Raw genomic sequence first — 26,161 nt, forward strand, 5'->3', positions numbered from 1 at the left:
AGCAATATAAACAAACAGCCCTTTTCAGGGCTTCAAATCGTTTTTTTAACCCCTTAGGGACCAAGCCTGTTTGGGCCTTAATGACCAGGCTCATTTTTCAAAATCTGACCTGTCTCACTTTATGCTCTTATAGCTCAGTGATGCTTTAACGTATGCTAGCGATTCTGAGATTTCTCTTTTGTCGTAACATATGGTACTTTATGTTAGTGGCAAAATTTGGTCACTGTCTTGTGTGTTTTTTGTGAAAAACATCAAAATATAATGAAAAATTAGAAAATTTTGCACTTTACGAACTTTGAAATTCTTTGCTTCTAAAAAAAAAAAAAGGAATATGACAAAAATTAGTTAGTAAGTCACATTATCAATATGTCCTCTTTATTCTGGCTTCATTTAAACATATTTCACTTTTTTAGGGTGTTATGGGGCTTAGAAATGTATCAGCAAATTATCAAATTTTCATGAAATTTCCAAAACTGATTTTTTTAGGAACCAGTTCTTTTTAAAGTTGATTTAGGAGGCTTGTATACTGGAAACCCCCATAAGTGACCCCATTTTGGAAACTAGACACCTTAAAGAATTAATCTAGGGGTATAATGAGCATTTTAACCCTACAGGGGCTGGAGGAAAATATTCACAATTAGGCTGGAAAAAATGGAAAATAGAAATTTTCCAATAATATATTTGTTAAGATTAAAGTATCTCATTTTCATAATAAACATGAGAGAAAATGCACCCCAAATTTTGTAACGCATAAACCACTGTATGGGCACACAGCAGGCCTCAGAAGGAAGGGAGCGCCTATTAGCATTTCCAGTTCCGATTTTGCTGAAGAAGTTTCTGAGCGCCAGGTGCGTTTGCAGAGCCCCTGTACTGTCAGCAGAATAGAACCCCCCAAAAGTCACCTCATTTTGGAAATTACACACCTCAAAGAATACATCTTGGGGTGTGGTGACCATTTTGACCCCACAGGTATTAGAGAAAAGTATTCAAAAGAAGACAGTAAAAATGAAAAAATAGAATTTTTCCAATAATATGTTTGTTTAGTTTGAAATTTCTCAATTTCACGAGGAACAGGGGAGAAAACTCACCCCAATATATGTAACGCAGGTTCTCCTGAGTAGAACGATACCCCATATGTGGGCATAAACCACTGTGTGGGCACACAGCGGGGCACAGAAGGGAAGGAGCGCCAATTAGCATTTCCAGTTCAGATTTTGCTGAAGAAGTTTCTGAGCGCCAGGTGCGTTTGCAGAGCCCCTGTAGTGTCAGAAGAATAGAACCCCCCAAAAAGTCACCCCATTTTGGAAAGTACACCCCTCAAAGAATACATCTTGGGGTGTGTGACCATTTTGACCCCACAGGTATTAGAGAAAAGTATTCAAAAGAAGACAGTAAAAATGAAAAAATAGAATTTTTCCAATAATGTTTGTTTAGTTTGAAATGTCTCAATTTCACGAGGAACAGGGGAGAAAACTCACCCTAATATATGTAACGCAGGTTCTCCTGAGTAGAACGGTACCCTATACATGGGTATAAACCACTGTGTGGGCACACAGCGGGCCTCGGAAGAAAGGGAGCGCCAATTAGCATTTTCAGTGCATGATTTTTCTGAAGAAGTGTCTGAGCGCCAGGTGCATTTGCAGAGCCCCTGTAGTGTCAGCAATATAGAACCCCCCCAAAAGTCACCCCATTTTGGAAAGTGCACCCCTCAAAGAATTCATCTTGGGGTTTGGTGACCATTTTGACCCCACAGGTATTAGAGGAAATTTTTAAAAAGAAAACAGTAAAAATGAAAAAGTATAATTTTTCCAATAACATATTTGTTTAGTTTGAAATTTCTCAATTTCACGAGGAACAGGGGAGAAAACTCACCCCAATATGTGTAACGCAGGTACTCCTGAGTAGAACGGTACCCCATATGTGGGCATAAACCACTGTGTGGGCACACAGCGGGCCTCAGAAGGAAGGGAGCGCCAATTAGCATTTTCAGTGAATGATTTTTCTGAAGAAGTTTCTGAGCGCCAGGTGCGTTTGCAGTGCCCCTGTAATGTCTACAGAATAGAAACCCCCCCCCCCAAAAGTCACCCCATTTTGGAAAGTACACCCCTCAAGGAATTCATCTTGGGGTGTGGTGAGCATTTTGACCCCATAGGTATTGGAGGAAAGTATTCAAAACTAGACCGTAAAAATGAAAAAAATTGAATTTTTCCAATAACATGTTTGTTTAGTTTGAAATTTCTCAATTTCACTAGGAACATTGGAGAAAAAGCACCCCAAAATTTGTAACGGAGGTTCTCCTGAGTACAATGGTACCCCATATGTGGGCATAAACCACTGTATGGGCACACAGCAGGGCTCAGAAGAGAAGGAGTGTCATTTTAGTTACAGGCAATATGTGGGTGTTTACTGGTTATCTGGGGTGGTAATGGACAATCCCGGGGTGTTTACTGGCTATCTGAGGTGGCAACAGGCAATCTGGTGGGGTTATGGGCAATCTAGGGTGGTTACGAGCAGTCTGTGCCAATCTGGGGTGGTTACGGTCAATCTGGGGTGGTCAACGGCAATCTGGGGGTGTTTACTGGCTGTATGGGGTGGTTATGGGCAATCTTGGGGTGTTTACTGGCTATTTGGGGTGGTTATGGGCAATCTTGGGGTGTTTACTGGCTATCTAGGGGTGGTTACTGGCTATCTGGGGTGGTGACGGCCAATCTGGTGGTGTTCACTGACTATATGGGGTTGCAATGGGCAATCTGGGGTGGTGACGGGCAATCTGGGGTGGTGACGGGCAATCTGGGGTGGTTGCGAGCAATCTGGGGTGGTTGCGAGCAATCTGGGGTGGTTACAGGCAATTTGGGGTAGTTACAGGCAGTCTGTGTCAATCTGGGGTGGTTACGGGCTGTCTGGAATGGGTATGGGCTATCTGGGGGGGATACAGGCAATCTGGGGAGATTACGGGCGATCTGGGGAGATTACGGGCGATCTGGGGAGATTACGGGCAATCTGGGGTAGTGACGGGCAATCTGGGGTGGTTATGGGCTGTCTGGGAGGGTTATGGGCTGTCTGGGATGGTTATGGGCTATCTGGGGTGGATACGGACAATCTGGGGTGGATACGGACAATCTGGGGAGATTACAGGCAATCTAGGGTGGTTACAGGCAATCTGGGGTGGTGACGGGCAATCTGGGGTGGTGATGGGCAATCTGGGGTGGTGACGGGCAATCTGGGGTGGTTACAGGTAATCTGGGGTGGTTACAGGTAATCTGGGGTAGTTACAAGTAATCCGGGGTGGTTACGGGTAATCCAGGGCACTTCAAGTGGCGGCAACATTTGAAACAAACGATCAGTGGTATATATATACCGCTGATCACTTGTACTGGGACCACACCGGGTGGTCACCGATCATTGCCCCATGCTCTCCGCCACCTCTGGTGGTGGAGAGAATGAAGCTTTGATCATTTTTAGGAATCCATCACTGTGAACAGAGTCCTAGGGTTAATTCTGGGGACAGGGGGGGGACATGTTCTCATCTCCTCTCACTGTGGATTCACGGTGAGAAGAGATGAAAGCGTTAAGCTGCGCTGGCAATGTCTGTTACTGGTGGCCGCCGTTACACTGATAATAACGGCGATCGCCAGTGAGGGGACTTTCCGGGACTGAGCCCACACTCTGCCCCAATTTCTCAGCGACCTCAGGTAGCTGAGAGGAGGGGGCTGCAGGGCATTATCGGCGCCGCTGCACTATTCTGCACCATCGCCATAAAGAGCTGATGGCAGCAGAATAGAGCCTATTAGTGATCGCCGTAAAAATTCATATCGGCGGTCACTAATAACAAAATACATGTATTCTCTGGGTCATTACGGTTACGGCGATACCACATTTGTATAGGTTTTTTTAACTATTATCACTTTGGCGCAATAGAAACTATCTTCCTAGCAAAAACCCACAAAAACTGTCGCCGCATTGCAAGATCCATAGCGTTCTCATCTTTTGAGCTGGTTTTGGGCTTATTTTTTGCTGGAAGATCTGTAGTTTCTATTGATTCCAAGTTTTATATGTATATGACTTTTTGATCTCTTTTATGACGTATTTTCTAAAGTGGGGAAGAGGAGGCTGAAAACACAAAGAAAGGCGCTCCCTGGGTGAATCTGTATAATGAAAATTAGACACGGTTTGGTGCGGATTGCACTCACCTGGTGGTGTTGTACTCAGGGCACAACACCTACAGTAGCATCAGGAAACAAAGGACTTAATGCAGCCACTCCAGGACGCAGAGACAGGTAGCTACCAGTCGGAGGACATCGGAATCAGAAGTAACGGTGCAGGAAATTGCGTGCAACACCGGTTGGTGTTCACTTAGCAGTGGAGCTTGATGGCGCAAAAAAGTCTCGATACAAATGTATACCGATAGGTATAGTTTAATGCATAAAATGGCAACGCGTTTCAAGGCTACAATGCCTCTTTATCAAGCCAGATTGTTCTAATGCATGTATGTACACACAATACAAGAGTATATATGGGCATAGAATCAAGAGCAAAGCGCGCCCAGGTGCGGTTGGGGGCGGGGTCACTCGTCAGATCCGGCCCATAGAATGAAACATAAACAGAACAAAATATGATAGAAACATCAATATTTAAAATACTTTAAAATACTTTAAAATAGCGAGAAAAAGAGAGAAAAACAGAGAAAATTGGTGTTAGGTGGAGACTAACGTACTGTGTTGTGCTGCGCATGCGTTGCCGTTCATGCTGGAAAGTTGGAAAAAAGGCGCAGACGCACTAGAGTAGAAAGTTTGCGCAGGCGCATTAGGACTCGCCTGGTGTCCATGCTAAAAAAAGAAAGAAGAAATTTGCGCAGACGCACTGTGGTGACACGTACGCGCAGGCGCATTGGAACTCGCCTCGTGTCGTGTGCTGCGCTTATGTTAGTGGCCACGGTGTGGGTAACGCTGGAGAAGAGTGCGCGCAAGCGCATTAGACGGTCTATATATGATAAGACAATATTTCTATCTAGTTATTGATGAAAAATTGATGTTATTTATCGCATGAAAAGTAGGTGGATAGTTATTGTTATTTATCACATAAAGACCGTTTTGGCTAGGGTGTGTTTATGGTTCAGAGTAGATTATTGGTAAGAGGGCGAGGGTGAGGGTAAGGATGGAACGGAAATGCAATAGGGGGTAGAGAGTCGAATAGGAGAGGTTAGATGTTAATTTCGAAAGCTTCGTTGAGACCCCCCGGCATTAATGTGTTTACTTTGTATATCCACTACATCTCTCTCCTTTTTAGAGTTTGGAAACGTTGTTTTGTATCTGCAGGGACGTGGTCAATTGGACAGACCTGAAAATTTTCAAAAGAACAATTGTGCATGGTGAGTGCATGCCTAGACACGCTGTGATTTTCAAAACCATTTTTTATGTTCCAACGGTGTTTATTAATTCTCATTCGAAGAGGCATCGTGGTCCTACCAATGTATTGGAGACCGCAGGGACACGTCAGGAGGTAGACGACATAGTTCGAGGCGCAGGTAAGTGGGTACTTTATCTTAAAGGTTTCATTTGTTGTTCGGCTTTTAAAGTTATTGGTGGAAAGAAGGTTATCGCAGCATTTGCATCTGGAGACTTGACATCTCTGACTGCCGGCAGGTTCGGTGGCGGGAAGTGTTAGTTCTTGGGTTCCACGCAACTTGCTAGGAGCAACCATGCTTTGGAGGGTTCTGGCACGACGGAACAGTAACTTAGGTCTCCGGGGGATATATTGTTCAATATAAGGGTCATTCAGTAATATGTTCCAATGTTTCTGTAGTATGTTTTCTAATTTGTTGCGGTTACGGTTGTAGGTGGTCAGAAAGCATGTATTGTAACATTCATTGTAGGGAGAGCTTGTTGGTTTTTGCTTTGGTTGTAGGCACTCGATTTGGGTGAGTGCATTTGCCTTATTGTGTGCTGCTGTGATGACATTCTTCGGGTATCCCTTTGCTAAAAATCTGGAGACCAGGAGGTGGCTTTGTTCCCTGTAGTCAGTATCGTTGGTGCAATTACGGCGTATTCTTTTAAACTGGCTGAAGGGGATGTTGTTCCTCCAAGTTCTCGCATGGGCACTTTGATAGTTCAGGTAACTGTTACTATCTACCTTTTTGAAGAAGGTTTTTGTGATGATTCTGCCTTCTGATGTACTAATATCCAGATCGAGATATTCGATATGGGTGGTCGAGTAGGTCGCTGTAAAGGACAAGCCCCATGTATTTTCATTCAGGCTCGAGATAAAACACTTTGCTTGTGTTACATTGCCACTCCAAATTATGATTAAATCGTCGATGTAACTCTTGTAAAAATGAATATAAGGCTGCCATGGGGTGTTTTGGTGTATGAAAATTTTTTCGAACTCGCCCATGTACAGGTTGGCATAGCTTGGTGCGAAGCGTGTTCCCATGGCAGTTCCTCTTGTTTGCCGGTATATTTGGCTTTCAAATGAAAAAACATTGTGCGTTAATATGAATTTAATTCCCTCCACAACCAGTTGTTTTTGTAGCTGGTGCATGTTAGAATCTGTGCTCAGGATTTCAGAGATACATCGAACTCCTTGGTCGTGGGGTATGTTGGAGTACAATGCTGATACATCTAGCGTTATCCACATGTATTGCGGTTGCCACTGTATATTTTGTAATTCGTGAATGAGAGTGGTCGAGTCTTTTAAGTAAGATGGGAGTGAGACCACATATTTTTGAAGTATAAGATCTATGTAGTGTGATAAATTACTCGTAAGGGAAGAGATGCCAGAAATGATGGGGCGTCCAGGAGGGTTATCTGGGTTCTTGTGAACTTTGGGCAAGTGATAAAAAATGGCTAAACTGGGTTCTGGAATGATAATATATTTCTTTTCTTTGTCACTCAGTATGCCGTCCTGAAAGGCTTTATCAATTAAATTTTTTAAATCATTTGTATATTGTAATGTGGGATCGGAATCCAAGGTTTCGAAGTAATTGGTATCCGATAGGATGTTGTGAGCCTCTTTGATGTAATTGTCTCTGTTTTGGATGACAATTCCACCTCCTTTGTCAGCACAGCGAATTACGATCTGCGTGTTGGATACCAAAGTTTTAATAGCCAGTCTTTCTTGTATACTTAGATTGGATGGTACATGAAGATTATGATTGATTTTTCTAAAATCGGCAGCTACAAGGGAAGAAAAGGCCTCTATATGATGGCCTTTATGATGTATAGGGTAAAAAGTGGAGGGATTTTTGAGGTTGGTGTTGATAGGAGGGGGATCTAATGAGATCTCTGGAGTACTCACTTCTTTAGAAGGACAGGATGGAATAGATTCCTTTATTAGGAAGTGACGTTTGATAGTGAGTTTCCTAATAAAACTATTAAGATCCAAAAAGAGATCGAGTTCATTAAATTTTTCAGTAGGGCAAAAGGAAAGACCCTTAGAAAGTAAAGATAGCTCCTCCTTTGCCAAAACGTGGTGTGAAAGGTTAAAGATTTTTACTGTTTTATTTTGTTCCTTTTGGGGGTTGGAGCCGGGTCGATGTTTTCTCTTGGATCTTCCGCTTCTGCATCCTCTCTTCTTCCTCTTTTTAGTGGGAGTGGTGGAAAAAATTGTGTGATCTTTGTCACCTTCGAAATTTTTGGAATTGGTTGTGGCGTCCCTACATGATTTAGGGACGGGGGAAGCGGTAAAAAAGACTCCGATTGATTGAGAGTCATAAGTGGAAGTAAAAGGGTATTGGTTTCCAGGTTTGGAGTGGTATGAGGGTGGATGTCTGATGAGGGGTCATGTGTGGAAAATAATGAATCATCCAGAGGAGGAGAGGCTATAGCAGTGTATACAGTAGGAACGGGTTCTGGTGTGTGTGTAACTATATGTACTGATGGTGAGACATCCAGAGGAGGAGAGGTCGTGGCAGTATAAACAGTAGGAATGGGTTCTAGTGTGTGTATAACTTTATGTGTCGTAGGTTTATGGACACTGGCAAATATAGTCGGGGGCAAATTCCTAGGGACAAAGTTAGTGGGATCAAATTCAGGGAATTGATCCTTGAGTGTATCTGCATCCATGCGGGTCGTTCCGATGATATTGGTAAAATTGGGATTTGGCGGAGTTCGCAAAATGATAGGAGTGACAACTGAATTGCTAGCAGACAAGATGGATGGATCTGGTATGCTAGCGGATATAGTGCTCCCTGAGGGAGGAGGAGGTGGTGCGAGAGCCTTTAGGTTGTTGGTGGAACTACATCCAGCTTTGGTAGGTGAAACATGATTGGATTTTTGCCGGGGGGATATGTGTCGGGATGGGTTACTTGAGGTGATGGGGACACGTCTCCTGGAGTAATAAGTGTATGGTTTGCGACTGTTGGTGGTCCTCGTATCTCGGGGTGTGGGTCTATTGTAGGTGCGGGCTGGCCCAGGCTCGATGATGGGCTCCGATTCTTCTTCCGAAGGGGGGGTGGGGGCACTACACCAAAATTTGATATTGTTAGAGCTGTAGTCTGCTCGATCTCTAACTAGTTTGTTTGTTTTCTTCTCAAGAGTATGTTTTTCGAATGCCAGCACACGTGTAGTGATTAAGCGATCGAATTTGGTGAAATTGATGTGGTTGCGTTATGTGGATAGAATGCTGTAACATGAAGAAATTTTAGAGGACAAATCGGTGTACAGTCCTTCTCTTTTAGATTTGAGCTTTCGTAATAAACCTAGAGAGCAGGTGGTTAGGAAATTATCCCATTCATCACAAAATGTATCATCATTTTTAAAAACACATTCAGTCCTAATTCTCAGTCCGCGTGGAATAATATTTTCTTTTAAATATAGATCTAAGAACAAAGCATCCAAATGATGTTGTATTTCATCTTTCATCAGATTTTCCAGTTCATGGAACATATTCAGAAGGAGTTTAGAGTCAATATTACCTGTGTTGGTTATCGGTGATTCATTGGGAACTTCAACCGTGGATCGGGTGTATTGTAAAAAAAGTTTCTCTCTCTGTTCAAACCGGTGGTTAACATAGTCCATGATAAAGCGCAGAACACAATTGTGGTAATTTCACCTGGGTGCAGCCCCAACCTTGATCGTCTCTCCAATTCGTGGAGAGGAATAGATGTGTAGCAGTCGAGGTAGTGTATCCTTCTAGCGTTGAGTGCACAACTGTCAACGGTAGGCGTATGCAGTGGGGAAGAGGAGGCTGAAAACACAAAGAAAGGCGCTCCCTGGGTGAATCTGTATAATGAAAATTAGACACGGTTTGGTGCGGATTGCACTCACCTGGTGGTGTTGTACTCAGGGCACAACACCTACAGTAGCATCAGGAAACAAAGGACTTAATGCAGCCACTCCAGGACGCAGAGACAGGTAGCTACCAGTCGGAGGACATCGGAATCAGAAGTAACGGTGCAGGAAATTGTGTGCAACACCGGTTGGTGGAGTGGAGCTTGATAGCGCAAAAAAGTCTCGATACAAATGTATACCGATAGGTATAGTTTAATGCATAAAATGGCAACGCGTTTCAAGGCTACAATGCCTCTTTATCAAGTCAGATTGTTCTAATGCATGTATGTACACACAATACAAGAGTATATATGGGCATAGAATCAAGAGCAAAGCGCGCCCAGGTGCGGTTGGGGGCGGGGTCACTCGTCAGATCCAGCCCATAGAATGAAACATAAACAGAACAAAATATGATAGAAACATCAATATTTAAAATACTTTAAAATAGCGAGAAAAAGAGAGAAAAACAGAGAAAATTGGTGTTAGGTGGAGACTAACGTACTGTGTTGTGCTGCGCATGCATTGCCGTTCATGCTGGAAAGTTGGAAAAAAGGCGCAAACGCACTAGAGTAGAAAGTTCGCGCAGGCGCATTAGGACTCGCCTGGTGTCCATGCTAAAAAAAAGAAAGAAGAAATTCGCGCAGACGCACTGTGGTGACACGTACGCGCAGGCGCATTGGAACTCGCCTCGTGTCGTGTGCTGCGCTTATGTTAGTGGCCACGGTGTGGGTAACGCTGGAGAAGAGTGCGCGCAAGCGCATTAGACGGTCTATATATGATAAGACAATATTTCTATCTAGTTATTGATGAAAAATTGATGTTATTTATCGCATGAAAAGTAGGTGGATAGTTATTGTTATTTATCACATAAAGACCGTTTTGGCTAGGGTGTGTTTATGGTTCAGAGTAGATTATTGGTAAGAGGGCGAGGGTGAGGGTAAGGATGGAACGGAAATGCAATAGGGGGTAGAGAGTCGAATAGGAGAGGTTAGATGTTAATTTCGAAAGCTTCGTTGAGACCCCCCGGCATTAATGTGTTTACTTTGTATATCCCATACATTTCTCTCCTTTTTAGAGTTTGGAAACGTTGTTTTGTATCTGCAGGGACGTGGTCAATTGGACAGACCAGAAAATTTTCAAAAGAACAATTGTGCATGGTGAGTGCATGTCTAGACACGCTGTGATTTTCAAAACCATTTTTTATGTTCCAACGGTGTTTATTAATTCTCATTCGAAGAGGCATCGTCGTCCTACCGATGTATTGGAGACCGCAGGGACACGTCAGGAGGTAGACGACATAGTTCGAGGCGCAGGTAAGTGGGTACTTTATCTTAAAGGTTTCATTTGTTGTTCGGCTTTTAAAGTTATTGGTGGAAAGAAGGTTATCGCAGCATTTGCATCTGGAGACTTGACATCTCTGACTGCCGGCAGGTTCGGTGGCGGGAAGTGTTAGTTCTTGGGTTCCACGCAACTTGCTAGGAGCAACCATGCTTTGGAGGGTTCTGGCACGACAGAACAGTAACTTAGGTCTCCGGGGGATATATTGTTCAATATAAGGGTCATTCAGTAATATGTTCCAATGTTTCTGTAGTATGTTTTCTAATTTGTTGCGGTTACGGTTGTAGGTGGTCAGAAAGCATGTATTGTAACGTTCATTGTAGGGAGAGCTTGTTGGTTTTTGCTTTGGTTGTAGGCACTCGATTTGGGTGAGTGCATTTGCCTTATTGTGTGCTGCTGTGATGACATTCTTCGGGTATGCCTTTGCTAAAAATCTGGAGACCAGGAGGTGGCTTTGTTCCCTGTAGTCAGTATCGTTGGTGCAATTACGGCGTATTCTTTTAAACTGGCTGAAGGGGATGTTGTTCCTCCAAGTTCTCGCATGGGCACTTTGATAGTTCAGGTAACTGTTACTATCTACCTTCTTGAAGAAGGTTTTTGTGATGATTCTGCCTTCTGATGTACTAATATCCAGATCGAGATATTCGATATGGGTGGTCGAGTAGGTCGCTGTAAAGGACAAGCCCCATGTATTTTCATTCAGGCTCGAGATAAAACACTTTGCTTGTGTTACATTGCCACTTCAAATTATGATTAAATCGTCGATGTATCTCTTGTAAAAATGAATATAAGGCTGCCATGGGGTGTTTTGGTGTATGAAAATTTTTTCAAACTCGCCCATGTACAGGTTGGCATAGCTTGGTGCGAAGCGTGTTCCCATGGCCGTTCCTCTTGTTTGCCGGTATATTTGGCTTTCAAATGAAAAAACATTGTGCGTTAATATGAATTTAATTCCCTCCACAACCAGTTGTTTTTGTAGCTGGTGCATGTTAGAATCTGTGCTCAGGATTTCAGAGATACATCGAACTCCTTGGTCGTGGGGTATGTTGGAGTACAATGCTGATACATCTAGCGTTATCCACATGTATTGCGGTTGCCACTGTATATTTTGTAATTCGTGAATGAGAGTGGTCGAGTCTTTTAAGTAAGATAGGAGTGAGACCACATATTTTTGAAGTATAAGATCTATGTAGTGTGATAAATTACTCGTAAGGGAAGAGATGCCAGAAATGATGGGGCGTCCAGGAGGGTTATCTGGGTTCTTGTGAACTTTGGGCAAGTGATAAAAAATGGCTAAACTGGGTTCTGGAATGATAATATATTTCTTTTCTTTGTCACTCAGTATGCCGTCCTGAAAGGCTTTATCAATTAAGTTTTTTAAATCATTTGTATATTGTAATGTGGGATCGGAATCCAAGGTTTCGTAGTAATTGGTATCCGATAGGATGTTGTGAGCCTCTTTGATGTAATCGTCTCTGTTTTGGATGACAATTCCACCTCCTTTGTCAGCACAGCGAATTACGATCTGCGTGTTGGATACCAAAGTTTTAATAGCCAGTCTTTCTTGTATACTTAGATTGGATGGGACATGAAGATTATGATTGATTTTTCTAAAATCGGCAGCTACAAGGGAAGAAAAGGCCTCTATATGATGGCCTTTATGATGTATAGGGTAAAAAGTGGAGGGATTTTTGAGGTTGGTGTTGATAGGAGGGGGATCTAATGAGATCTCTGGAGTACTCACTTCTTTAGAAGGACAGGATGGAATAGATTCCTTTATTAGGAAGTGACGTTTGATAGTAAGTTTCCTAATAAAACTATTAAGATCCAAAAAGAGATCGAGTTCATAAAATTTTTCAGTAGGGCAAAAGGAAAGACCCTTAGAAAGTAAAGATAGCTCCTCCTTTGCCAAAACGTGGTGTGAAAGGTTAAAGATTTTTACTGTTTTATTTTGTTCCTTTTGGGGGTTGGAGCTGGGTCGATGTTTTCTCTTGGATCTTCCGCTTCTGCATCCTCTCTTCTTCCTCTTCTTAGTGGGAGTGGTGGAAAAATTGTGTGATCTTTGTCACCTTCGAAATTTTTGGAATTGGTTGTGGCGTCCCTACATAATTTAGGGACGGGGGAAGCGGTAAAAAAGACTCCGATTGATTGAGAGTCATAAGTGGAAGTAAAAGGGTATTGGTTTCCAGGTTTGGAGTGGTATGAGGGTGGATGTCTGAGGAGGGGTCATGTGTGGAAAATAATGAATCATCCAGAGGAGGAGAGGCTATAGCAGTGTATACAGTAGGAACAGGTTCTGGTGTGTCTTATCATATATAGACCGTCTAATGCGCTTGCGCGCACTCTTCTCCAGCGTTACCCACACCGCGGCCACTAACATAAGCGCAGCACACGACACGAGGCGAGTTCCAATGCGCCTGCGCGTAGTGTCACCACAGTGCGTCTGCGCAAATTTCTTTCTTTTTTTAGCATGGACACCAGGCGAGTCCTAATGCGCCTGCGCGAACTTTCTACTCTAGTGCGTCTGCGCCTTTTTTCCAACTTTCCAGCATGAACGGCAACGCATGCGCAGCACAACACAGTACGTTAGTCTCCACCTAACACCAATTTTCTCTGTTTTTCTCTCTTTTTCTCGCTATTTTAAAGTATTTTAAATATTGATGTTTCTATCATATTTTGTTCTGTTTATGTTTCATTCTATGGGCCGGATCTGACGAGTGACCCCGCCCCCAACCGCACCTGGGCGCGCTTTGCTCTTGATTCTATGCCCATATATACTCTTGTATTGTGTGTACATACATGCATTAGAACAATCTGGCTTGATAAAGAGGCATTGTAGCCTTGAAACGCGTTGCCATTTTATGCATTAAACTATACCTATCGGTATACATTTGTATCGAGACTTTTTTGCGCCATCAAGCTCCACTGCTAAGTGAACACCAACCGGTGTTGCACGCAATTTCCTGCACCGTATTTTCTAAAGTGGATTGATAAAATACAGCTATTCTGGTACTGTTTTTTTTATATTTTTTTTACAGCGTGTCTCGTGCGATATAATTATTGATATAGTTTTATAGATTGGGTCGTTACGGACGTAACGATACCAAATATGTATAGGATTTGTGTTTTTGATCACTTTTATGTAATGTTTTATAGTGTATGGGGAATGTAATGCATCTTTATTATTGGGGGGGGGGCTGTGTTGTGTTTGGTGCACTTTGTTTTCACTTTTTTTTACTTTTACACTAGTGTAACTTACTGTACACTAGTGTAAAATACTTTGATTACTGATAAAATACATTGCAGTACCTGATGTACTGCATTGTATTGTATCATGCCTCATGCTGACAGGCAATAGCCACAGCCACCCCTGTCAGCATGAGGCATCTCCATGGTGACCCCGGGGACCTTCATTAGGACCCTGGGATCACCATGGATACATCGGAGGACCGGACGGCGCCGCGGGACATCGCGATCGCGTAAGTGACCCACGGCGCCGTCCTGGATCCACCGGGACCCGTTAGATGCCGCTGTCATAGTTTGACAGCAGCATTTAACTTGTTAAACTGCCCGGAGCGGTGAATCCTCCGCTCCGGGCAGTTACAGGAGGGTGTCAGCGGTCACACTGACCGCTGATCACCCGTCCAGCAGCTGCCGCCATGCGGTAATTTATTCCGATGCGCCCGCCGTTAGAAGACGTACGCATCGGAATAAAGCCCATTAGTGGCCGCCGTGAAAAGGCAGCATGGCGGTCACTAAGGGGTTAATAGTATTACTACAGACTGCTGGCTGGGACTTGCAGTGCTGCTACTACGATTTAACTAGCACACTGTGGTGATCGGCTGCTGGCAGAAAGGGGACATTAGGTGTTGCATACAGACCCCTAAGAAGTGCTCAGTGTACTCTTTTTTGATTTTGGGTCTGGTGGTCCTGCTGTACTTCATTGGATTGCTGGGATTTGTAGTACACCCGCAGAGAACTTTACTGCTCATTGGACGGGGGTATGACAGTGTGTATCTAAGTCCATCCACTACCAGATTATACCGTACAGCCCCCCCCTAAACTAGTGGGTACTACACTGTATTGCTGGGATTTGTAGTACACCTTTATAAAACTTCACTGCTCATTGTAAGGGGGTATCACAGCGTGTATCCAGGTCCAGCCACTACCAGATTGTACCGTACAGCCCCCCCCTAAACTAGTGGGTACTACACTGTATTGCTGGGATTTGTAGTACACCTTTATAAAACTTCACGTACATTTGAAGGGGGTATCACAGCGTGTATCTAGGTCCAGCCACTACCAGATTGTACGGTACAGCCCCCCCTAAACTAGTGGGTACTACACTGTATTGCTGGCATTTGTAGTACACCTGCATAAAACTTCACTGCTCATTGAAACGGGGTATCACAGCGTGTGTCTAGGTCCAGCCACTACCAGATTGTACCGTACAGCCCCGCCAAAACTTGTAGGAGCACAAGTATTTTTCCTGATTTCTGGATTTCATACGCAAGGCCTATCTAATTTCAATCACATCACAACTGCTTTCACAGAGTAAAGGATGTGTCAGAGAGTGTGTCTAGGTTTTGTTCTGTTTGTAAAAACTCTGAAAAATTCCTTTCTTCAATAAAAATTTATTGAACCAGAAACTGCTGAGCTTAGGCGACAAGAGACACACGGCCCAGGAGCTGTTGCAGGGCATCACGGCGCAGTCAGATTTTTGGCTCGCGCCACGGAGCCTCCAACCAGTCATAGTTGTATGTGACAACGGGCGAAACCTGGTGGCGGCTCTGCAACTCGGCAGCCTCACACATGTACCATGCCTGGCCCACGTGTTCAACCTAGTGGTGCAACCGTTTCTTAAGACCTACCCCAATTTGGCTGACTTGCTCACCAAGGTGCGGCGCATCTGTGCGCATTTCCGCAAGTCAACCACGGATGCTGCCACCCTTAGGGCAGTGCAAAGGCGCTTGCAACTGCCGGCTCAATGACTGCTGTGCGATGTGCCCACAAGGTGGAATTCCACCTTTCAGATGGTAGCCAGGGTTTACCAGCAACGCAGAGCCATTGTAAAATGCAAGATGTCAACCTCGGTGCGAAGCGGTAGTCAGGTCAGTCAGCTACCTCAAATCTACAATGAGGAGTGGACGTGGATGTCTGCTATCTGTCAGGTAATGGGCCCCTTTGAGGAGTCAACACAGATATTCAGCGGCAATGCCGACATCATCAACCTCACCATCCCGCTGCTGTGTCTGCTTAAAACCTCCCTGCTCAGCCTGAAGTCTGACACTTTGCCTTCGTCTCAGGAGACTGGTGAAGAACAGACCACCCTGACATCAGTTTCTGACCACGGAGTAGAGGATGAGGAGGATGACGAAGAGGAGGAGAAGGATCAGACTGGTGCCGCCACTGAAGAGGGTACCCATGCTCAATCCTTAGTTGTTGAGCGTGTATGGCCTGAAGAGGAGGAATTGGTGGAGGAGGACAAAATTAAGGCTAGTCAGGAGAGGGAGTTCTTGCGTGTTGGGACCCTGGCGCACATGGCTGACTTTATGTTAGGCTGTCTTTCCCGTGACCCTCGGGTTAAAACATTTTGGACAACACAGATTACTGGGTTCACCCTCCTGGACCCTTGGTACAAACAGAACTTTTCCACTCTCATTCCTGCCGAGGAACGCAGTATGAAAGTGAATCAATATCAACAGGCCCTGGTGCAGAAGCTGAAAATGTACTTTCCATCTGACACCACTAGCGCCAGAGGACGTAGTTCTGTGGGCCAAAAAGCGGGGGAGAGGAGCGGTGAAGCAGGCAGCTTGTCAAAGGGCAGAGGAACACTCTCCAAGGCCTTTGACAGTTTCATGGCACCCCAGCAAGACTATGTCAACTGTCCCCGGTCTAGACAGAGTAGGGGGGAAGCCTTCAGGAAGATGGTGAGGGAGTACCTTTCTGACCATACCAGCGTCCTTACCGATCACTCTGCTTCCTACAACCACTGGGTTTCAAAGCTGGATGCGTGGCCCGAACTGGCGCTTTACGCCTTGGAGTTGCTGGCCAGCCCTGCCTCTAGCGTGTTGTTAGAGCGGGTCTTCAGTGCAGCTGGTGCCATCATCACTGATAAGCGCACCACCTGTCAACTGACAGCGCTGACAAGCTGATGTTTATAAAAATTTCACCTGAATTCAACTGTCCACCCGGGGAAAACACCTGAATATGAAGATTCTTTGTATCTCCTCCTCTTCCTTCAAATCTCAGCCAACTGCCAAGTCTTTTTCCACCATGCAGGGTCTGGCCTAATTATTGTGAGGCTCAATTGCTTCCTCACTCACTTTTAATGGTTCTCTGTGTGCGCACTGCCATCCTGTGTCTGGCCTAACTTTTTGGAGGCTCACTTGCTTCCTCACTCACTTTTAATGGTTCTCTGTGTGCTCAGTGCCATGCTGTGTCTGGCCTATTTTTTGGGAGGCTCACTTGCTTCCTCATTCACTTTTAATGGTTCTCTGTGTGCTCAATGTCATGCTGTGTATGGCCTAATTTTTGGGAGGCTCACTTGCTTCCTTACTCACTTTTAATGGTTCTCTGTGTGCTCAATGCCATGCTGTGCAATGCAAATTTTTGGGAGGCTCACTTGCTTCCTCACTCACTTTTAGTGGTTCACTGTGTGCTCACTGCCATGCTGTGTCTGGCCTAATTTTTGGAAGGCTCACTTCAGTGACGGATTATAATGTGGGCGGTTCGGGCAGCCGCCTGGGGCCCGAGGCTCCGGGGGGGGCCCATGCCGCGACGTCCACATTATAATGTGCCCACGCCGCTGCGGTGACTCTCTTGTGTCCGCAAGCATTGTTTTGCTTGCGGTCACAAGAGTCCGGCTGATGTGCGGCTGCCGCGGGTGTCCCGTCCTATCCCCCGGCAGCGCGTGCATCCAACAGCTCCCCGTGCGCCTGTGGCTGTGACTTCCGGCGCACGGGGAGCTCTGTTATCTGCTGTGCACAGGGCAGGCGGGGGAAGGAAGAGGGAGAACATCTATAAGGTGGGGGGGGGGGGAAGAGGGGGAACATCTATAAGGTGGGGGGGAAGAGGGGGAACATCTATAAGGTGTGGGGGGGGACATCTATAAGGTGGGGGGGCGAGAAGAGGGGGAACATCTATAAGGTGGGGGGGAGAAGAGGGGGAACATCTATAAGGTGGGGGGAAAGAGGGGGAACATCTATAAGGTGGGGGGGGGAAGAGGGAGAACATCTATAAGGTGGGGGGGAGAGGGAGAACATCTATAAGGTGGGGGGGGAGGGGGACCATCTATAAGGTGGGGGGGAAGAGGGGAAACATCTATAAGGTGGGGGGAAGAGGGGGAACATCTATAAGGTGGGGGGGGAAAGAGGGGGAACATCTATAAGGTGGGGGGGAAGAGGGGGAACATCTGTAAGGTGAGGGGGGGAAGAGGGAGAACATCTATAAGGTGGGGGGGAAGAGGGGGAACATCTATAAGGTGGGGGGGAAGAGGGGCAACATCTATAAGGTGGGGGGGAAGAGGGGCAACATCTATAAGGTGGGGGGGGAAGAGTGGCAACATCTATAAGGCGGGGGGGGAAGAGGGACAACATCTATAAGGTGGGGGGGGAGAAGAGGGGGACCATCTATAAGGTCGGAGTGGGGGGAAGAGGGGGACCATCTATAAGGGGGGAAGAGTGGGACCATCTATAAGGGGGGGGGGGGAGAGGGGGACCATCTATAAAGGGAGAAGGGGGGACCATCTCCTATAGGATTAGCACCCTCCTCTCCTGACATCCTCTGTGCTCCTGGGACCCTGTGACCTCCCCTATAAGATCAGCCCCCTCCTCTCCTGACATCCTCTGTGCTGCTGGGACCCTGTGACCTGCCCTATAAGATCAGCACCCTCCTCTCCTGACATCCTCTGTGCTGCTGGGACCCTGTGACCTCCCCTATAAGATCAGCCCCCTCCTCTCCTGACATCCTCTGTGCTCCTGTGACCCTGTGACCTGCCCTATAAGATCAGCACCCTCCTCTCCTGACATCCTCTGTGCTGCTGTGACCCTGTGACCTCCCCTATAAGATCAGTGCCCTCTTCTCCTGACATCCTCTGTGCTGCTGTGACCCTGTGACCTCCCCTATAAGATCAGCATCCTCCTCTCCTGACATCCTCTATGCTGCTGTGACCTCCCCTATAAGATCAGCGCCCTCCTCTCCTGACATCCTCTGTGCTGCTGTGACCTCTCCTATAAGATCAGCATCCTCCTCTCCTGACATCCTCTATGCTGCTGTGACCTCCCCTATAAGATCAGCGCCCTCCTCTCCTGACATCCTCTGTGCTGCTCGGACCTCCCCAATAGATCAGCACCCTCCTCCTGACATCCTCTGTGCTGCTGGGACCCTGCGACCTTCCTTACATGGGGTAGCAGCAAGGGACCAAACATTATGTTTATTGGGTCCAGCAGGGAGGGGAGGCAGACAGTGTTTATTGGGGACAGCGTGAGGGGGGGGGCAGTAGCGGATTATAATGTGGGAAGATTGACCGGGGGGGGCCCAGGTTGGGTGGACAGCCCGGGGCCCAGGGTACATTTAATCCGCCACTGGCTCACATGCTTCCTCACTTACTTTTAATGGTTCTCTGTGTGCTCAATGCCTTGCTGTGTCTGGCCTAATTTTTGGGAGGCTCACTTGCTTCCTCACTCACTTTTAATGGTTCTCTGTGTGCTCAATGCCATGCTGTGTATGGCCTAATTTTTTGGAGGCTCACTTGCTTCCTCACTCACTTTTAATGGTTCTCTGTGTGCTCAATGCCATGCTGTGTCTGGCCTAATTTTTGAGAGGCTCACTTGCTTCCTCACTCACTTTTAATTGTTCTCTGTGTTCTCACTGCCATGATCTGACGTCACACTACGTCTGCGGAGGAACGGGACTCGTTGCCGGGGGCCCGCCAATCGCGCCCCTGCCAACCAGCCAGCTGTTTTTGTTTTGTTTTTTTGGTCTAGCCTCACCACCCCCCCTTGAGAGGCATCAGGTGTACCCTTGATAATGACTGACAGCTGGCCTTCGTGTGTAATTACCAGTGTCTGGCCTAATTTTTGGGAGGCTCACTTGCTTCCTCACTCCCTTTTAATGGTTCTCTGTGTGCTCACTGCCATGCTAGGTCTGGTATATATTTTGGAAGGCTAACTGGCTACCGCTTCTACCTTGTTTACTCTGTCCTCACCTCCATGCTGTGTCAGGCTGAAATTTTTGGCTGGTTCTTGATATGCTAGCTCTGTTTTAATGGTTCCCGGTGTTCTCACTGCCATGCTGTGTCAGGCTGAGTTTTTGGGTGGTCCATATGCCTACCTCTGTTTTAACCAGGCTGTTGCACAGAATTAGGCATAATGGTGCCATTAGGCAGCCTCAGAGGCATGCATACATGCTGCCCCTGCTGTTTCCTGTCCATTTCCGTTGTGTTTCCATCGATTTCTGAGGTTGACAGGTTTTCACATGACCTTCCCTCTACCAAACTTGAGTCACCTGCAAAAAAGCTTGAGTCTTCCATTGACTTCAATGGGGTTCGTTACTCAAAACGAGCACTCGAGTATCGGGAAATACTCGTCTTGAGTAACAAGCACCCGAGCATTTTAGTACTCGCTCATCACTAACAGAGAGATTTATTTGACAGATTTTTGAAGCCAAAGCCCGGAACAGACTATAAGCGGGGATATAAATGGGTCATAAAGGAAAGATTGAGATTTCTCCTCTTCTCAAATCTATTCCTGGCTTTGCCTTCAAAAACTGCATCTTGAGCTCTGACTTGTAAATTTGGCACTACAGTGGTGCCTTGGATTATGAGCATAATTCGTTCCAGGATTGTGCTTGTAATCCAAATCCACTCTTATCCCATAGCAAATTTTCTCATAAGAAATCATAGAAATGCAGACAAATGGTTCCACACCCCAAAAAAAAAGACTTATTATTCTGAATAACATGTAAAACAGATGAAACAAACATTCAGAAACAGCAAAATATGTGATATTATAAGTTACTGTACAGTAATGAAGAGGATGGGAAACACAAAGACTGACAGAGACTGCAGGGAGCATGAAGGAATGAGCAGGGAAGATGTGGGCACAGTATAGCAGCACTCCCTGTCCGGGGAGAGAGGGGTTACAGCTATGAAGAGATTACCTCCACAGGCCTGTCCCCTGATGCAAGCCACAGTCTAAAGTGGATCTGCTATGATTTGGAAGGTGAGGGAGACTTCCTGGGTCAGAGTACAGTGCTGTAGACCCCGCTATGCAGACCATGCCCCTCCTCCACTCGCGCTTCCACCCAGTACAGGGAGCTCTTACACCAAAGCAATGCTCTTAAACCAAGTCACAAAACAAACAAACAAAATACATAAAACAGCTATTTGCACTTTTTATAAAGTGCCCCAATACAGCATTTGTCCTCAGCGATACAGTATAAACAATAATGGCATACCTTCTGCAGCTGCTACATGCAATGCTGTACGAGAATCATAGTCACGTTGCTCCATATCCATTGCTGATAGAGCAAATCTAGTAAACAAAAAAGAATCTGTTAAATTTAGGATCTGGTGTTTGAATTTATCTAGGCATAAGAATTTATAAAGTGTTCTGATTAGAGATCTAAAATAGTATTAGCGTATGGGGTACAGGTTATATTTTGTCATTTATGTGGCTGATTTGTATGGTTCTATTCTTTGTGAATGCTTTGCCCATTTATGGGTTTAGTAGTTTTACAGTACAGATATCTCAATGCCTATGAAACTAGATTCCCACTGTAAGTCAAAAAAAGCAAAGGAAATGTGGTGGAATAGCTAAAATACATTTTTATTGTAGTTATTGTAAACAAAAAGTAGTGATATTACACACATGTTAACCCTATGTTGGCCCTACCTACCACTAGATTGGGACCCCCTTGTTCAGGCATCATTAAGTGCCAGGAGGCAATAAAGGTAAGCGTATAAAGGTATGGCAGGAAATAATTTGATATGAACAATTGGATCACATCTTAATATAGAAACACCCTCAAAGGTTAAGCTAATCTTGATGTTTTTCAGTGTACCAGATGTCTGGCTCAGTCTGTTCTGGTGTTGCCCAGTATAATATGGATGCAAAGGTGTTTCTTACAGTGCTTCTTTCCTATTTAGATGTAAAGGAATTGCTGTTTAAAGATGGGCAACCCTGAAAAATACGTATTCCCCACTGTTTAGGGTTATATTGAAAAAGTTAGCAATCTCTATAATTAGAAGGTAAAATGTGAGAGTGTAACTCTCCCCTCCCTGAATTATATAGATGTGATCACATGCATTTCTGATATTCGAGGCGCAGAGTAATACACTACAAGGAACCAAACTTTGGGTGGAACATGCAGATATGGTGTTGCAATGCGCTTGTTTTCTCTTATATTGGACAAAGTATGATAATGTCAGATGATTGGAATTTGTGTCTAAAATTACAGATTGTTGCTCGTATATATCGAACAATAATAGTTCTGAGCATGATTCAACTTGTATATAGTTTATAGTAGTAAATCCAGTTATGGTTTATAGTTACAGTTTGTGGTTTGTAGTTACAGTAAATGTAGATATGACTCCTATGAAGCGATGCATGTAGTGTTATCAGTCATTTTAATGTTGTAACTGGTTCTAGAATGTTGCAGTTCAAGGGTGACCCAGTGCAGTCTCCACGAGTGTGAAAACAAATATTTATGTAACAGTATAGTAAGGATGGCTACCCGGCTATTGATCATAGCTATATTGATGCATGATAGAGTTAGCAAGCCTGTATTTGTTGAAAGAGTGTAACTATATAGAAGTGGGTACGAACGCTCTGATCCAAAGCTGGTGGTGCAGAGTGACGCCACCCACAAATAGCTTACTAGGGAAGATCTAAAGAGGATGTACCATTGGGTACACTCTCTTTAAAACTACACATGAATCGAATGGCGTCGGCACGTGAAAGCTGGTGCCACAGTCCTTTTTTTGAACCGCGGCCCAGTTCCGGTGTACGGCGTCGTTGTATTCATGGTTACTGAGCCAGGTTGAAGCACTAGAGGCGGGCCAGCCCGCCCCCCCCAGTAGAGGGAACCCCCGGCCCCTCCATGACGCGGCTCCATTAAAATCAATGGAGCCCCGTCAAGGAGGGGCAGGCCGGCCCACGGTTCAAAAAAAAGGACCACGGCACTGGCTTCCACGTGCTAGCGCCGTTCGACTCGTGTAATTTTAAAGAGAGTGTACCTGATGGTACATCCTCTTTAACCTCTTAAGGACATAGGACGTACCGGTACGTCCTATGTCCTCATTAGCACTTCAAAGCGGGGCCGCGCGGCGGCCCCGCTTTGAAGTGCCGCGATCCCGGGTGCCGCGTGTAGCCCGGGACCGCCGCTATTAGTGGGCACGGTCCGATCGCCGTGCCCGCTAATTAGCTAATCGGAGGCAGCTGTCAAAGTTGACAGCTGCCTCCGATTACCGGAGGCAACGTTTCCCTGGTGTCTAGTGGGGGAGATCGCTCCTCCGGGACCTTGTCCCGGAGGAGCGATCTCCGTTACTGATGCCGGCCGGGGACGCGTCCAAGATGGCGCCGTCCTCGGCTCGGCACTCGTTTGTTTCCGGCTGCAGCAGCCGAAAGCAAACGAGTGCCGATCTCATGGATCTCTGCAGCATATCTATGCTGCAGAGATCTCTATGAGAGATCCAAGTGTATATACTAGAAGTCCCCCAGGGGGGCTTCTAGTATATGTGTAAAAAAAAACAAAAACGTGTTGTTAATAGTAAAAATCCCCCTCCCCTAATAAAAGTCTGAATCACCCCCCTTTTCCCAGGTTTTAAATAAAAGTAAACAAATAAATAAATAAATAAACATGTTTGGTATCGCCGCGTGCGTAATCGCCCGAACTATTAATTAATCACATTCCTGATCTCGTACGGTAAACGGCGTCAGCGCAAAAAAAATCCCAAAGTGCAAAATTGCGCATTTTTGGTCGCATCAAATCCAGAAAAAATGTAATAAAAAGCGATCAAAAAGTCGTATATGCGCAATCAAGGTACCGATAGAAAGATCACATCATGGCGCAAAAAATGACACCTCGCACAGCCCCATAGACCAAAGGATAAAAGCGCTATAAGCCTGGGAATGGAGCGATTTTAAGGAATGTATATTGGTTAACAACGGTTTGAATTTTTTACAGGCCATCAGATACAATATAAGTTATACATGTTACATATCGTTTTAATCGTAACGACTTGAGGAACATGCATAACAAGTCAGTTTTACCCCAGGGCGAATGGCGTAAAAACACATTTCCCCCAAATAAAAGAAATGCGTTTTTTTTTTCAATTTCACCACACTTTGAATTTTTTTCTGGTTTCGCAGTGTACTTTATGCAAAAATTCAGCCTGTAATTGCAAAGTACAATTAGTGACGCAAGAAATAAGGGGTCATGTGGGTTTCTAGGTGGAAAAATGCAAGTGCTATGACCTTTTAAACACAAGGAGGAAAAACCGAAAACGTAAAAACGAAAATGGGCCATGTCCTTAAAGGGTTAAAGATCATCTTCATGATCATCTGGATAGGGACACAAACAGCTTTTGGGGATTTTTTTTTTTCAATCCCTTAATGATAATGAAATAGGCCTTAAATTTAGAGCAGAAATTCAAGAATCTACTTTATGTTTCTTGGATATAATTCCACTTTATGTTTCTTGGATTCACTTGGAAGATGATGGGGCCATTAACACATTGGTATACCATAAACCCACAGCAGGCAATAGCCTACTGAGATGGCAAAGCCACCACCCTAATCCCCTCGGGGGGGATCCCAAAGGGGCAATACCTCAGCTTGCGGAAGAACTGCATAACAACAGAGGCTTTTAAAAAGGAAGCCAATCTTCTCAGGTCAAGATTAAAGAAAATGGTCTGAGGCGACAGATTCTTGAACACATCAGGGATATTGAGCACTGTAGGCCCAGAACCTCAGCCATACACATGAGGACCAAACACCCAGAAGAACCATTCCAGATCCAATTCTAATTGAAGTAATTGAAGCGATCAATCGTTCCATAACAAAAGAGGACAACCGTTTCCTTAGAAGGAAGTCAGTATCCTCCTCCACTCCAAGGCGGGTAAAACAGGCGCAGGTCCAAGGGTTAATAGTGATATAAAATATCATAAAATTTATTAAAAGAATTATGCCAGCGATACAACACATTTCGAGACCCCACTTGATCTTACCCCTTTCCCACACACCCTTCCAGCCCTAAAAACACCCTGTACCCCAATGTACGGGTATCACTATTATTAGTCATCATGTAATTTTTAACTAACATACACCCCACTACAGCCACCCATAACGTACTTCATTAAACTAAAGGCCCTTTTACACGGGCTGATCTGTCAGATCAGTGCTTGCTTGCTCCTCATTCCCCCCATTCGCCGGTTGTATTACATACACTGACAGCGAGAGGTTGAGGGGGGGACATAGGCCTGATCTTTAGATCATTCGGGGAGCTCATAGATGATAGCGGTGGTCTGCTACCGCCACTTCTAATACATGTGGCAATGGCCAGCAGACCATTATCATTGTAATTTTTTTCAACATGTTGAAAGACTAGGATCAGCGGACATCATGCATGTTGGCTGATCGTTGCTTTTTAACACTAGCTATTACAACAACGGCCCATAACCGCTTGGTGTAATAGGGCCTAAATTCTCCCAATAAACCCCCCCTACTACTACAATACCAATTAGTGAGGGTCTCGCTACAGTAACAACCTACGCTAGCCATCAGGATTCCATTCACTATTATCTTGTACTGATTTATTTCATTTATCATTCCATCTGCTATCTTATTTACTCCCCACCAGCGAATATGCATAATTTCTTCATCAATATATATATTTGCTATATTGAAACACTTATTACATATACGTATAGCAATCATAGCTATGCAGCTACACTTTAACAATAACAGACCCGCTCATCGCACCTTACTGGGCCACGTCATCTTGCCCCGTCCACAGCAGGACTAAGCTACTAAGTTTTAAAGTGCCCCCTGTGTTGATCCCCTATAGATCCCCCCCGTGTTGTTCCCCTTATAGTTGCCCCCCTATGTTGTTCCCCTTACAGATGGCCCCCCCATATAGTATATGAATTTACTCTTATAGATGGCCCCCTGTGTTGTCCCCCTTTAGATGCCCCCTTTTGTTGTCCCATGTATAGATGCCCCATCCCTGTGTTGTCCCCCTTATAGATGCCCCTTATGTTGTCCCATGTATAGATGCCCCCCTCCCTGTGTTGTCCCCCTTATAGATGCCCCCCATAGATGGCCCCCCGTTATCCCCCTTATAGATGCCACCCTTCTGCTGTCCCCCTTATAGATGCCCCCCAAGTTGTGCCCCCTGTGTTGTCCCCCTTATAGGTGCACCCCTGTGCTGCCCCCATATAGATGGCCCTTTATGTTGTCCCCCCCATGTTGTCCCCATATAGATGCCCCGTGTTCCCCTTATAAATGCCCCCTCCCCCCGTGTTGTTCCCCTCAAGATGGCCCTGTGTTACTCCC

General features: G+C 45.3%; 1 protein-coding gene across 1 annotated transcript in view; it reads right to left on the reverse strand.

Moving 5' to 3' along the window:
- The window catches only part of GLS (glutaminase), a 356,615-nt gene that overhangs the window by 9,619 nt on the left and 320,835 nt on the right, over positions 1-26,161 (reverse strand). The window contains exon 16 of the mRNA XM_069983572.1: positions 21,063-21,139. Coding sequence (XP_069839673.1) covers positions 21,063-21,139 — 77 coding nt within the window. The remainder of the gene's footprint in view (positions 1-21,062; positions 21,140-26,161) is intronic.

This window comes from Dendropsophus ebraccatus, chromosome 9, assembly GCF_027789765.1.
Source record: "Dendropsophus ebraccatus isolate aDenEbr1 chromosome 9, aDenEbr1.pat, whole genome shotgun sequence".
NCBI lineage: Eukaryota > Metazoa > Chordata > Amphibia > Anura > Hylidae > Dendropsophus > Dendropsophus ebraccatus.